We start from the raw sequence: 16050 nt of genomic DNA, 5'->3' as shown, positions 1-16050 counted from the left end.
TCCCTGAAGGCATTCAAGGCCAGGTTGGAATGAGCCCTGGGCAACCTGATGTGGTGTCAGACATTTCTGCCCATGACAAGGGGACTGGAACTCAATCGTCTTTCAGGTCCTTTCCAACCTAAACTGATTCTGTAAACATGTTTGAAATCCAAATTTGAAGACAGAAGCTCCATAAAAGCCAGAATGACTTTACTAGTAAGAGGTGCAGAATGTTAAGTGCTTGGTTATTGGTTATTTTTTTTTAACATACACTTTTCATTTTAAGCAGCTTTAGAATAGACTGAATTGTAATGCTGTCTCAGATTGCTGGCATGTATGATGTAAACAGCACTTGGTGCTGAAACAAGTATGGTGTTCCTGTGTTGCACTTGGGAAGAGAAGATTCAACTCAGTTACTCATTTCAAGTGCAGCAGAGTCTAATTAAGGTGATGCAGATGCAAAGCTTTGTAATCATATATGGAACTAATTATATCAATAAATATATGGCCAAAAATCTGTTTGTTTTGTAGCTCCATTAGTTGCAAAGTGTGAAAGCCAACTGGGAAATATGTTTCTGCTGTTCTTCATGGTTTGCTAAAGCAGAACATCTTAAGGGCTACCTATTGCTTCTAGCTGAATTCTTAATTTGTGATGCTGCCCATCGCAGTGATCACCACCAGAAGGAATTAGTATTGCACAGCAGAAATCACTCCTGAGGAGAACTTTGGTAAAGAATTCTCTTTCAATTCCTCTCTTTATTTTAGAGTAGAAACATTGAATCATTAAGGTTGGAAAAGACCACTAAGATCACCTACCAACCACTGATCCATCAGCACTGTGCTTACTAACCATGTTCCTCAGTGCTGCATCTAACCCTTTTTTTAATGGTGGATGGTGACTCCATCACTTCCCTGGGCAGCCTTTCCCAGATTTCACTGCTGTGGAACCAATTATGCTGTGAAGAGTTAAAGTTGTGGTATTGATATCTCGATTAAATTATAACAAGTTTTTTTTGGGTGGGTTGAAAGGTAGCGCTTTCATCGTTCACACCAACATGGAGCTTAACATATTCTTTATTCCTGTTGAACATAGTCTTAATTCTTGTTTTATGAATTCATCCTGAGAGGTTTCATAGCTATTGCATGCCCTTTGAAATTGATAAAGTTGGGTTGGATCATACTTCATTGATGTTAATGTGTCCAGACGCCTGCGTAAGGTACCAAAAACTTCAGTGGATTTTGGTATTTGGTTAATATCAGTTTGTGATCCCTTACGATGCCTATATTGTAAAGCTCTGGAAACTGTCTTGAATTCCTGTTGAGTAAGGAGATAATTAGAACTGATTCTAAACCGGAATTACATGGGAAGTTTACATCAAGCAGGTAAATTCATTTATATTGAAAAGAATAAATTATAGTATGGAAAGGTTTACCGCCCCATAAATTAGCTACAATTTCAAATCAAAATGAAGTGACTTTTCCCTGGTGTCAAGAAAAAACAAAGCTGGAACAACAAGGTCCTCCTATTTCAAGAGAGCTCTGCAAGACTCCAAAATTGAGCATGATGCAAACTGATTAACTGTTCGTTAGCCAGTCAGCCACAATGATTATTTGACCTTAGGATTTGGTGAATAAATCACTTCACCTTAGCACAAGTCACATGCGAATGCTTTTCAGAGCTCAGTGCCTGTATTCAAGTACTGTACTCTGTATGATATCCATACAAAACTCTCACGTCTGGCAAATAGAATGACTAATGAGATGGCCGAGAGGAGGTGAGGGCAGAGCAGGGGCTGAGGCTTTATGCTGAGCATTCTGCTGGACAGTTCCCTTCTGCTTGTTAGGTATGTACAGATCAAACTATATGCATCTCTTCATCGTCGTGCTGACCCTCTGAGGTTGGCTTATTTCTTTTCCTTGTGAAAAAAGATGACATTGGATGCTGCTTGATGAATGTGCTTGTGGAGATTCTGGTGCCATTCTTTCAGGGAATCACCAGAACAATAATAGAAAGCCTTCTCATTGTACAAGAAAGAAACACTCTCTGGAATAAGCTATGAGAGTCCAAAGGCATAGGACAATGTAATGCCATAATCGTATTGTAATTGGACAATAAAACCATTATAAATTGCACCCAAATTTTTAAGATCAAGAATATTTATTATAGCAACTAGACCCCAAAGAGTAGCAGCTCTTACACATCTCCCAGTGCTCTCGTCTTGGAGCCAGCACACTTTGGGCTCTTGGCTCAGATCTTCAGAGCTTTTTGAATTGCGTTTAAGACAGGGTAGACCCTGTCTGCCTCCTAGGAGCAAGCCTTGGCCATGCTATAAATGGTATTGGTACTGGGCTTGTTAACATACACAAATGTAAGCAGCAGTTCTAGTATTTATACCATGTGACCCATTCTGTCGTTGCCTCTTGCACTGAGCACTTCTCTCCTTAGTAAGCAGTCTAGCTGCATGGAGAGCTGGTGTCAAATTGGAAGGCCCTTTGTACAGTGGTAGCAGGTTTTTCTTTTTATCAGTGTGCTCACAAAAGGAAGGCTTGCATGGCTCTGTGACACAGCTGATGTTTAGATTTAATGGATGCAGTGATGGGGTATACCTGATTTAGTATGAGCCTAACTAGGCAACATGTTTGGCTCTACTTTTCTATGAACATTAACTCTTTATTCATGTGTATTTGCCCCCACAAAATGATGTTAATACATTAAAATGTGGTTAACTTATGGGTTTCAGATACAGAAGGCTGCTGACTTGAGAAAAAATCTGGGTACATGTGGCCTGGTTTCTGGGACAGGATTTTGATAGGGATACATTGCTTTAGCTTTACTTGTACTTGAAGATCCAGCCCAGAAGGAAGAGGTGTATTGCCAGTTTTGTTCTTAAATCCCACCAGCTGGACTCAATGCATTTTTCCCTACATGTTTATAACGTATTTCTGGCATTTTATTTCATCTTCAGACTTTCAAATGAGTAGAGAAATTATATACATGCCAACACTCTGACCTGGCAGAGAACATTGTTGCTGCTAAAATGCCTGAGTTGTCATTAGCGACCTCGCTCAGGTGCCAGCAGTCACTTTGCATCAGTTCATTCTCCGTTATTGCCCAGACAATAGGAGTTGCTTCCGGGTCTGTGTCACTGTCTCTCAAGATATTTACCATATTTCTCGGTGAAGGGGTTATGAGATTGCTTTGACAAATTGCCTAAGCCACTCTTCTGTCATTGTCTGTACGTTTTCTGCTTAGGTCACTTGGTGCTGCAACCTCATGTGCATAAAATCTAGGCCATATCATTTTATGCTGTTTTGTCTTATTGGCTGTCTGACACGGCTTGTGTCTGTCTCCTTTGGGTCACCTTGTTTCAAAAGTGACCTGACAGCCCTGGAAGACTTTCAGAGAAAGGAAAATTAAGAGGTGCTGGCTAATTTGAAAACAAGGAGAAGTGGAAAAAGGATTTTTGGTTGAGAATGGAGAATATAACATTGCGTTAGTGACACTGAATAACATGGGTGGGGAAGCTTTCATTTGTACCAGGACAACAGGAAGATGGGAAGACCAAATAACTGTTCAGTGTAATCCTATTTTAGTAGTGGCTTCGTAAACAAGTTGATAATGTGAGATCAAGCTCACTTAGAATCAAGAAAAATGAATGTGTCTAAATATCCAGCTAGTTTCGTTCTGCAAAATCGTGCTTTCCTGGGGCAATGATGAGGTACGTGGATAATTAAATTTTCATTAGCAGTGGGATGTTAGCAGAGCTTGGGCTTGCATTGCTAAATTTTCTTAGTGGCAAAGAATTAATGTGATCCCGTAAGGCCATCTTTTTGGCGTGTCAGTCAATGACACATCGGTTCCTAGAGAAGGAAATTCATTTTCTTTCCAAACTCTCCTACAGTTCTTTTAGCTGAGCAGCCACCTGCCCTAGCTGCCCCTTTAGCTGTCTCTGCTACTTGCTATGAGAAGTTGTGTACATCTTATAGGGCTTCTGAAGCAATAGTCACCTCTCCCATGTCCTGTAATAAGCTGGACCAGGTACTTGCTTAAATAATGCAGGGTGGTTTTCAGACAGCCTTGGCTGCGCGTTCCCCTGTTGTCTTCACTGGTACCACTGGTGACAGGACAAGAGCATTCAGAGAAGGCTGAAGCTGTGTAGGACATTCCACAGGAGCAACTTTTCTGTTTAGCTTCGATAGTTATTAAGATTTAAACAAAACCTAAATGGAAGAGAATGTCTTCCATGCTAGATTTTCCTTTATCGTTTGTGTATATCTTTTATGCTGCTCTATATCCCCTGACAGTGTCTTATTTAAATATCTAAGGGGTTATAAAAGATAAAAACAGTAGTGTGCTCTCTCTCAGTACTTTTTCTTCAGGCATTTCTTACTTTTCTTAAAAGAAAGAAATATTCATACCAGTTTATTTTGGATTGCTTCAACGTGTGTCTTGGTTACACAGTCACTTAGGATGACAGTTGATCTCGCTGTGTATCTTTTATATACCACAGTAACTGATGATTAACGTGAACACATTCTTGGCCACTTGAAATGTTCCTTGCTGCACCTTCCTGGACTTATCCCACAGCCCTTGCAGTTCAATCAAGGTGTTTTCACTTTAACCATCGGGCTGCGTAGGTTAATGGGGATGGTCCATATGAGACCCTTGATAGACTGCTGTATAATGCTGTACACGTTTATGTCAAATGATGATGGATGCATGACACACAATGAGCTGATGGGCTTTATGTGTCTGTTTTATTTATTATTTTAAATAATAACTAGCCTCTGTCCTTGGCAGAATAGAAGTTTAATCTGAGATAAGTGGTTTTAGCCACAACATCATGTCTGGGCTATTCTTGCAAATGTACAACAGCTTTTCCAGTTAACTATCCAGCTTCTGGCTTAAAACAGCTGATGTAACAGGAGGTCTGCACCCTTGAACTGAAGTGGCTGAGGCATGAATGAGCACCTTGTTAGTGGCTGTTAACAGAAAGCTGCAGTGTGATGGTTAACGAGCAGAGGCAGCTCTGCTTCTCCTGCAGCCCTTCTGTCCTTCTGATGGTGAGACACAGCAAGTGCGTGATAATTCCTGACTGCTTTAGTTAAATGGGATGGAGCCTGTCTGTCAGAGCTCACAAGCAGATAACATATGGATTTGGGAAGTGTTAACCTCACATTTTGTTGGGGTTACGTGTGGACTTGAATTGCTCATTAAAAAGCAGTGAAATTATCCACATTTTCCTTTTTTCAGATAATGTGATCAAAGGTGATGCTTTATCACAGAATATGTAGGACTTTGCAGATGTGCATTAATTACAATAATTGGGCTATAAAGAAGCTATAGGAGCAGGTGATATGTTGAGGTGGTAGCTGTAGCTCCTTACACTTAGTAATAAAATCTTTATAACTTAAGCAGCTGATGAGCTGTTGTATTTTATGTTTCATGTTGTTTAATCTGTTCTTGATCTTTCATGTTTAAAACATTCCATGCTGCTCATTTCATAATTTAAGATGAATATCTTACATGATGTTTGTATGGGTAAGTAAACGTTTATTGAGTTGATACTCTTCCTGTCTTCTGGAGAAAAAGCAGGTAGCCTCTCTGGAACCTTGAAATGATCTATAATGTCACAGCATTGAAGTGTTCTGAAGTTAGGAATGCATTTGTCTTTCCTGCACCCCAGGCAGAGCACGTTAAAGATGAGCAGCTCGGATATAGAGGGGAGTGCAAAAAGGAAGTTGGTAGGAAGTAACGAGGTATGAAACTTGAGCTAGTCCCCTAGAGGCCACAGAAGGATTGATGCTCTGTTGTGGACTGCTTGGTTGTCTCAGAACTGAGTCTGAAGTCAAGATCTTCTGATTCCTGCCAATTGCCCTGATATGCTGCCTTACAACACGGTTACTGTGTATTCTGGAAACTGAGTGGATGTTGCTTTTGTCCCTTTCAGGTTGCTGTTGGAGCTGCTGGAGCTTCTCTTTGACAAATTCAACGCTGTGGCTGCTGCTCACTCTGTAGTCCTTGGACACCTTCAACAAACAGTGGCCTCTCCTTGCAGCCAGTATGATGGTGATATCAAGCTCTACGACATGGTTGATGTGTGGGTGAAGATCCAAGATGTCTTGCAGGTAAGAGTCTGTCAGATGGGCAGTTCTGGCTAAGAACAGCTTTTTAAACCAGAATACCACAGCAAACAGTTCTGTTATGCTCAAAGGACAGCTGCACTGGAAGTTGTCTCGACTTATGGTGAATGGACATGTTCCTAGCAAACTTCTAGATTCCAAAGAGCTTAAATACCAGTGAAACAAAAACTATGGATTCACCCTTACAGTGTATGGAGTAGTTGATTCCTTTTGTCTATTGAGTGATTTAACAGAAGCTTTCAGATAGTGACACTTTTGTTCCATGTTCCCATGCCATGCCTGTCTCATTAAGTGTCACTGCTCTAATCGCTTGTCTTCCCTTGTCATTACGCCTTGGTTGTAGTCAGCTGAGACAGTAGCTGCCAGCATGTTTTCAGGGAAGCCTTGTTTGATTCATATTCTAAACCATAGCATGCTAAAGCTGAACCTTGCTTAGACTCTATTTTGGTACCACGCCTATCACCGTAGCATCTGAGCAGCAGAGCTGTCTGTCACACGACTTTTCGCTCATTCTTTTTGTGAGGTTAACACACGATCAGTAGATTTTTCTTTTTTTTTTTCCCCCCCACTTTTTACATTTTGAATCCTTTCCATGTAGAGGAATGTATGGCTCACCCATTGTTTTCTAGAGGAGGTCGAAGAAATTAACCTGGAACTGTTTACAAGATTTATGTCGGTCATTTCACCTCCGTCCTGTTCTTGAAAAATACTGTCTCCAACATTGAACACACACTTTCATTGTAGGGCACAGGTCTATTCCTGTTTCTCTAAAGGCTTATTGGACTGTGTTTATGGTGACTGTTGAGTCACTGCCTGATCCACTTGATTGAGCACCTGGGGAAAGGACTTGCTCAGCCCTGGGAGTACAGGTGAGGGCAATTCACCTGTCCAACTGTGAGGAGTGGAGCCTGGCTGCACCTCTCTTAGACCTCATTTAAGGGCTGTCTGCCACTGGGGAAGGACCTCTTCCTGGAGATTCCTCTTTTTGAAGCTTTCCCCTGTAAACCTGGAATGATCTGATGCAAGCAAGCAATCTTCTTCCCTTCCTTTATAGCACCTCTCTATTGTGCCAGTCCTTTTGTCATCACACCTCTGTTGTAATGCCTTTCCTCTTGAATTGATCTCATTTCTATACTACGGAATGATGCCCATAGGATTTTTACTTACACAGATATGGCCAACTGCATGCACACTGTGAATTTAGACACTTCTTGGACTTGGCAAATATATTGTATTGGATTTTTGATCACACCCACTGCCTTCTTATCCACTTACATGCCTTTGTAAAGGATTTTCACCTTCCTTCAGTATTGTAGGAAAAATGTGATTGGGAATATCCAGACAGAGGTTAATGATAGATTTTCTAAACAAAGGAGTGTCATAAAATTGAGGCTTATTTGGCCCATCAAAACTTCAGGACAGGAGGAAGGGGTTTGGCAGTGAGTATCTCCAGCCATCTTACTGTCATACACAAGGTCGAGAAATCCTTTAAGAGCTTTGAATTGTGCAAACTTTGCTGTAGCGGGACAAGACCCGGGACTAAAAATCCTCCAAGATTTTATCTCCGGTGAGGCAGAATGACAAGGCTGGTAAGAACCCCTTATCAGTGAGGGCTTGTGATGGTTTCATTCCTCATGAGTGGTTAAGAGAGGAGTGAGTTACACTGGCTATTACAAAATAACATCGATAAAACTTTTGTACAGAAGCATATGTGGGTGTGCACGTACAGAGTGAGTGAGCTTTCTTTATTAGGGAGAAAATATGTAACAAAACCTTCTACAGAAAAAAATAAAAGAAAATGCCGAGGAAAATGTAACAGCCCAGCTGCAAGGATCTCATTGCTATTGGTGTGACGGCACAAGTGTCAGGAGGAGCCTGAAAAGCTTCTATAAGATCCACAGATAGCTTTGCCAGTGCACAAAAGCTGCACTTAAAAATTCTGTGATCTCTTGCAGTTTTAGGGTAAGAGATGAGCATCGGCTGATTGGAGAGGAGGAAAGCTTCTATTTCTCTGTTCAAAACCTTGGGGGTTGGTTTGTGTGTGTGTGTTCATAGGAATGGATTTTCTCTGAGCCCAAGACAAAGTAATTTCCTTGTCGTGTTTTCAATTAGGGGTAATTTTGTGAGTGGAGATTTTGCATTTGTGGCAAGGGGGAGAGCAGAAAACTGTTGTAAAAGTACTCATTTTAAATGCAGCTGGGGGAAGGTGAAAACGTGGAGGAAGCAGGTTAGTGGTGGGGTGCATCGGGGAAACGATGCAATTCCTGCAGGTCATAATGAATGAAACTTATTCACAGTGCTGGAGCAGTACCACATGGCTCTGTAATTCACGCAGATAATCTCTTCCACGCACACATTGTGCGTCTCTGCATGTGAAATATGTTACAGCAAGGTTATCTCTTTATAGCTCTGTACTGAAGTCATAATGTGTGCTCACAGCAGGCTGGAAATTGTCCTTTTTTTTTTTTTTCTTGTTTTTTTTTTTTTGTTTAGCTGGATTTCTGAGTGCTGCCTAATAACAACACAAATCACCGTGGTGTGGTATTAGCGAGGTGGTTCAAAGCCATGCAGCGTTCAGATACTGAGCGTGTAGATATATTTTTTGACCTTCTCTGTGAATAATAAAAGAATAATACTGAAGTCATCGGGAGAAAGACAGAGTGACCTTTTAGAGCTGGCTGCCAGAAAACAAACCAACAAAAAAAAAATCAGTTTGTCAAAATATTAGAGCAGCCTTGTTTGGTAAAACACAGCTTGAAGTTATTTGTACCAGAGCCAGCCTTGCCTGGAGTAGTATTGCCATACCAACAAGAGAGAGGTGCGGAAGTTGTTTATGTTTTAATGTGTTATTTTATGCATGCAGTTAATTTAGCTCTTCACTGTGGAAATGAGTGGGGTCATAGAATCACAGAATGCCCTGGGTTGGAAAGGACCACAATGATCATCCAGTTTCAACCCCCCTGCTATGTGCAGAGTTGCCAACCACCAGATCAGGCTGCCCAGAGCCACATCCAGCCTGGCCTTGAACGTCTCCAGGGATGGGGCATCCACAGTCTCCTTGAGCAACCTGTTCCAGTGCATCACCACCCTCTGGGTGAAAAACTTCCATCTGAAAATAGCGTTCTAAGGAGCATACTTGTTGTAGGACCAAGTGCTTGGTCGGAGGGAGTGCTGTGAGCTGTGTGAGAGCAGCCCTCAGAGCTGTACTGCTGTGAGTAGTTCCTTCAGGACTGCACAGGGAAGGAATTCTGAGTGTTCTGCCACTGTTCAGTGTATGTACGTGGTGTCCTCCCATCCCAAATCATGAAGTATTGCATTGCGTGAGAGGCACAGTGATATACCTAGGTTGCTTTGAAAGTAATGCCTCTTATTTATTGCCATGGAAAATAGAACAGATGCAAAGAGTAATGCTCTTTGACAGAGCAAATTCTCAGCTGCAAAACACTGTCTTACAACACAGTCACCACTACGAGTTGTGTATTTTCACCAACGATGAACATGAACCTTCATGCCATGCTTGTAGATATCTGTATCAGTGGAGGTGACCCACAGTCGCCACTGCTGAAACTCATCACATGGATACAGGTAAATCTAGGTAACCCGTGACATACTCCCTTGCTGTGCAGCATCCACTCTTCGTTCCCAGTGTCAGACATCATTTTGTTAGACTGCACCTCTGCTGCCATCTGGTACGCGGCAACTAAATGTAACACCAATATTGGTGGGGAAGTTCAACCTCTACTTCCATATCACCAACATCTGGCTGTGATGCTGTGAGCCAACATAAGAAAATGAGAGGTGTTACTTTTGGAGCAACCCTCCCATGTCCTTGGGCTAAAAGCAGGCACACCTGTCCTGTTGTGTTAGAGTTCGGGGAGTGAGGGGGCTAGCAGAGGACTTGCCACAGCAGCAATGGATACTTGGTGTGCTGGTTCTTTCCTGCTGTTATTCATTGCAGAACACTTAACAGCTCATTCACCATTTTTTTTTTCTTTCTTAGCACTGTCTTTTGATACCGGGATGAGAGAGAGGCGTTTGTCCCTGCTGAATAATACCAGTGTTCATTCAGCTTCTTCAGAAATGTCACCTTCCTGGTGACAGGGTGATCATCCTGTCAGCTTTTGTATGAGTGCAGTACCCTGCTGCTGGAGAAAATGCCCACAAATCGTGACATCTCCATGCATCCTCAGTATCCTGTTATTAGCTTATGCCAGTGCTGTTTGCCTCCAAGGAAGAGATCTTTTCTTTTGTAGTAGTGATGTTTGTAGTTGACAGTTCTCAGCCCTTTAAGGAGGTGGCCGATCTCTGATTTCTTTCTGCTCCGGAAGAGAAGGAAATTCACATCAGTGCTGTGGGGATGTACCTAATGTCTATAGAAGCACCAGGGGGGACAGTACACAAACATTCAGACTGCTTCTGTCCCTGTTTTGTGGTATTTTGTTTGATGCTGTCAGGTGTTTTTGGAAAACATTGTTATTTAGCAGCCTAAGCGTTGCTGAAAGCATAAGAAAGTTGTGACAGGAGAAACTGAAGGCTGTCCTCTGCCAGCATGCTTCTGTTCTGTTGCTGCAGAGTTGGAAGTACCAGAAACTCTTGAACAATGCACCTGTTTCCTTTACTTGTTATGTTCTTCTGCCTAGAAGGTGTGTGGCATTTTCTTCCCTTTAAAGGGGAGCAGCACATTTCCATGGCTCAAGCAGGGAGATGGAGCAGTTCTGCAGTATGCAGCTAAGTCTGGTGTGATGTGCTGCTGAAAAGCTGGGCTTCACTTGTAGTTGCCGTGCTCCATGTGGATATATTAACAGCAAAATAACACTGCTGCTTTAAGCAGGGTAAGGCGGTGGGGTTGAGCAGTCACTTGATTTACCCCCATTGCATCCCCTGGAAGAGGTGTAGAGAGGGTTCAACTCCACAGCAGGCCGTGCAGATCTGTCAGCTGTGCTGTGATACCACTTCTTCCACCTCCACATCTGAGGATACTTCTCTTCTTCTGGCATTGCTCATTTTCCTTGCAGGTACCTAATTTGAGGGATTTGGTTTGTCCAGATGTTTTCTGCTGGCTGCATATTCTGCTTGCTCAGGTCCCTGAACTATGTCAGTGTTGGCATAGGGGAAGAGAGGGAAGCAAAGGGTTTATATTGGCATCTGCCTCGTTACTCAGCCAAAGCTGCTATGTGGAGCAGCACCTCAGAGCACTCATGCAAAAACCAGGTGGCTTATTGCTCAACCTAGGTGGATCAGCACAGTCCTGGCAGCAGTGTAAAAAGCTTACTTGAAATGGATGGTGATGCTAAAAGCAGTTCAGGAGTGGTCGCCTATCGTGAGCCCTGAATCTCTGCAGTAGTGATTTCATTCAGTTAAGAAGTATGTAGTCTAGAATAGGATTTCAAATCTCTCTTTGCTGAAGCTTTGCATTTAAAGGATGAATTAACTATTTATGGCACAGTTAATTCTAAGAAGGTAAGACTCTTGTATGAGAAGTGTTAGTGTTAATATGTCATAAATACTAGTTGAAATGTCATAGCAATACGTGAAACAGTCGTCACATCTGGGAAGTTCACCAGGTAATATCCTGGACGTGCAGTAGCATTATTTATCAGAACATTGTCTTGGGGAAATTAATGGTTTCATGGTTGCCTTCAAAATAATCTGCCTGACAGTTTTTCTGGTTCCCTTTAAGTGATCTTAAATGTGTGGAACTGATGCCCTCGGACTCCTGCCTGCTTTGTCTCATTAATGCTCATCTCTCATTTAGCTGAGAGGATGATGGCTGTGAAAGTGATTTTTGTTCAGCATTTGAAAAACACCGTTTCAGTCTTGGGTGCACAAAGGAGGGAGAGAGAGAGTGCTATGCTCTCCAGGATGCTGATATTGAAAATTGGAATTTAAATAATTACAGAGCAGGCAACTTGGCATGTTTTTTCCCCATCTCTTATTGGAAGTGAACTCATAGCATGCATTATTTAGTAAGAAATCTAGCGCACTGAGTGTTACATGACTTTTTTTTTCCCCCCTACTAGAAGCATGAAAAACTTGCAGTGAAAGTGTATGGGCCAGGATAAATGTCGTCTGTTTGAATCCAAGAAGGGACAAGATAACATTGCAGGAAGGTGTTTCCTTAAACTTTGCTCACACTGAGTTTACTTTACAATGATATGTGATATCTTTTGAGCTAATGCGTTTGATAGACTTGTTCCAACTTATCTAATGGTTCAAGTTATCTCCTTATGCTTTCAATCAGGAAGTAATTGGGTACTTAAGCTCCCGAAGAGATGTGCTGTGAATTCAGGATGGCTAAAATTGCCCAGGTAAAGGTGACAAAGTTGTCAAGTGCAAAGTGTCATAGTATAGAGTGCATTATGCAATTGGAAGGGCAAAGAACGAGGTAGCAATGGCACAGTTTGCTGTCAAAAGCAAAGAATGTGAAGCAGAAATTCACATCGATCTGTTTTCCTTATCACCGAATGATTCTTGCTGAAGTATGTTTAAAACTGACTGAATGGCTTTGGTAACAGATACCTGGAAGAAGTCCAGGGCTGAACTATGAATGCTGGGTTATTGTTTTTCCCCAGGAATGGTCCTCGTTAATTGAACTGTGCTGTATTAGCGTGGTGACACAGCAGAAATAGGTGAGAATAATTCTACGCTCCAGCTTTTATTTCAGCAGTCATGTGTATCCCAGAGCTGTTGATCCAATTTATTTGATAAACACTAACGTTTACTTTAAAGTTCAAAGAGATAAAGCCCTGCATAAGAATGAGGTATTTGAACAGTGTACAAACACTTGTGCATTTTATTGCAGAAGGGGTCACTGGGCTCATGGTTTGGGAGATTTAAAATGATGAGCTCATGTAATGAAATCCTTGCTGGTATGTGAGCAAGGGAAAAAAATAACCATCTTCTGGCCACACTGTTGAGTCTCAAGCTGCAGTGAACTTGAGGGGCTCTTCAGTGTGGGTGGATTTCCCTTCTAGAAGTTGAGCATGGCAATGGAGTTATAAAGTCTTGCAGGATTTTATAAATATTTAAGTAACTCAGTGCATATCAGTGAATTACAAGCATATACATATCCCCCCCCCCCTTCATGCCCCTTAAAGACTGTATTTTACATGAGGAGAAAGGTGCAAAACTTCTTGCCAAGAGCTCCATCAGTAAGTGATTTCAGAAGACTGTTTTAGGTAGATGTTGAAGCAGAAATCAGCTCTGCTAGGTTGTAAGAAAGTGTGCTCTGAGGACAAGGGGAAATGGTTTGATACTAAAAGAAGGAGTATTTAGGCTGGATATAAGGAAGAAGTTCTTTAAGGTAAGGGTAGTGAGGCACTGGCACAGGATGCCCAGAGGTTGAGTTCAGGCTGGATGGACTCCAAGCATCTAGTCCAGCTGTAGGTGTCCCTGTTCATTGCAGGGTATTTGGAGTAGATGGCTTGTAATGGTCCCTTTCAATTCAGACGATTCTGTAAAAGGGTCAGAAATACCCTTCAAATTTTGGCAATATGAATGGAACCTGTGCATTCTGAATCCTTGTCCACTGTCAAATGCTCTCTAATGTGTACAGATCGAGAGTACAGAAACCTTCCTTTTTTTTTTTAAGCTTCTTTCCAACGTTGTCGCTTAAAAGTCTTTCCTTAGCAAATTGGAAGCTCTCAGAAGATGGGTATGAAGGTTGTTGAGTGGCCGCCAAGCCTGGTGTGAAGGCTGTGTTTCAAATTGTCATCAACAATATGGGCATTCCATACAAAAATGTACAAAATTCCCAGCCTGTGAATTGCTCCTTAGCCTTCATGTTCCGCAGCTGTTAATTTATGGGATGATATAGAAGAAATCATAGAATCATAGAATCATAGAATGGAAGATAGAGAAGAAGTCTGGGGAAGAGAAAGCTTTGGGGTGACCACATTGCAGCCTTCTAGTTCCTAAAGGAAGCCTACAAACAGGAGGGGAGCCAACACTTTGAAAGGGTAGATAATAGCAGGACATGGGGAAATGGTTTGAAGTGGTGGGTGGGAAGATTTAGGTTGGATGTCAGGGGAAAGTTCTTTACTATGAGAGTGGTGAGGTGCTGGAACAGCTGCCCAGACAGTTCTGTGGATGCCCCATCCATCCCTGGAGGTGTTCAAGGCCAGGTTGGATGGGGCCCTGGACAGCCTGGGCTGGTATTCAATGTGGAGGTTGGTGGTCCTGCCAAGCAGGGGGTTGGAGCTTCATAATCCTTGGGCTTCCTTCCAACCTAAGTCATTCTGTGATTCTCTGACATAGAAGAAACAGTAAAGAAACAGTAATGTGCTGTAGATACATGCAGTGTCTTTAGTTGTAGCCATTTCCCTAGATTCTCAAACAGTTTTGCTAGGTCTGATGTGTTTTTTTTTACCCAGTTACTATCAGTGTCTGCTGCACTTTATTTCCGCTGTCAGCTAGAATTAGGAGAGACTACAAGTAATTCATCAGCATTTGTAGACATGTTTTATAGGACTATAAAAGCACGCTACTTTTGATGTGCTGACGTTATTCACACTTGGTCCCTGTGTGGCAGTGAGACACACTCTTCCTAGCATCATAAAAATGCTGTGAATGGGAAAAGGCCAAACACTCATCATGTCCTCTCTGCAAGGCGTCTAATCTGACAGCAGTGCATGAGGGATTCATGCAGGCAAATTCCTGCTAATGTTACAGACTAGCTGAGATCCTAGGGAAATGTTTGGAAACTGTTGTGCTTAAAAGCCTTTCCACTCCTGCGCTGTGCCCTTGTTGTGTTTAACATGCATGACATTTACAAAATGCTAAGGTAGAATCTTTGTTTTTTTTTCCCCTGAAGTTTACCAGCTCCTGCTGTTTCTTTCTCGATATGAAATCTTAACTTTGTTTTTCTGGAGGCCTGCGTGATTTTCTTCAGTAATTTGGTGATGGAGGAAGGTGTGGAATCGTGTTGGGTAAAGTTTTCTTAAGTTTCTCCTCCTGTTAACTTTTCTTTGTTATTATGCTCATAGATGGCAGTGTTTGCAGGTGAGCCCTTAGCAACTGATTCCTAGGACTGAGAGCAAAGTGAGTGATGATGCTCAGTCCTCCTCAGTTGGAAATTGCCACACTTCATGCATCATATTCAGAAAAGGGCTGCAAGAATATTCATTTCTTTTCTTTCTCTTTCATTCTGCACACCCACTGCTGCTTTCTTGCAAACACATGCACGCCTTTCTTCCACCTCTTTTCTCCTTCTTTCACCATTATCACACTCTTTCTCAGCCTTGCTTCAGGTCTCCAGCCAGAATCATAGAATGGGTTTGGGTTGAAAGGGAACTTTCAGACCATCAAGTTCCAACCCCTCCCCCCCACTATAGGCAGGGTCACCTCTCACCAGAATAAGCTGCTCACAGTCAGCCTGGCCTTGAATGCTTCCAGGGAGGAGGCATCCACAGCCTTGCAGGGCAGAAGAGAAAGTCCGGCATTTATGTGGATACATAAGCAAAGATGTAATACTATGGCTGGGAAAACAACAGCTCCTTTCCATTTGTGAAGGCAGATGCGAGTCTGTGCACATACACTCGGTAAAGTGTTGCTGCTGCAGCTTCAGGCACGTCTGCAGCACTTTGAAACGTGCTGTGGATCTGTAGTAGTATGCATAAAATGTTTTAGGAACATCTATTTCACAGCATGCTTCTCATCATCAAAGTGACTTAAGTCATCTGATCTCACCAGGGTGATGCCATTCTGTGTTTTACACATGGGGACGCTGATGTTTGAATGAGTGAGAAAAAAAACACACCACCACTGAAAGGTTTGGAAACACTTATTAGTTTTGGTTTGAATTTTGATACTGCAGAAGGAGGGAGTCTACTGTGTGAGCTTTTTGGTTGGCTTTATTCAGAGTTCTTGAGCTTTTTGTTCCTCTTGACATTGTGGATGTTCTGCATTGCTGAGAATCGGGGCATGAAT

At 42.2% G+C, this 16050-nt stretch overlaps 1 protein-coding gene across 1 annotated transcript in view; it reads left to right on the top strand.

The window, feature by feature from the left end:
* Positions 1–16050, top strand: part of EXOC4 (exocyst complex component 4) — a 390126-nt gene that overhangs the window by 52472 nt on the left and 321604 nt on the right. The window contains exon 7 of the mRNA XM_072356793.1: positions 5931–6108. Within this exon, the coding sequence (XP_072212894.1) occupies positions 5931–6108 (178 nt within the window). The remainder of the gene's footprint in view (positions 1–5930; positions 6109–16050) is intronic.

This window comes from Excalfactoria chinensis, chromosome 1 (assembly GCF_039878825.1).
Source record: "Excalfactoria chinensis isolate bCotChi1 chromosome 1, bCotChi1.hap2, whole genome shotgun sequence".
NCBI lineage: Eukaryota > Metazoa > Chordata > Aves > Galliformes > Phasianidae > Excalfactoria > Excalfactoria chinensis.
This window is presented reverse-complemented; position numbering and strand designations above follow the sequence as displayed.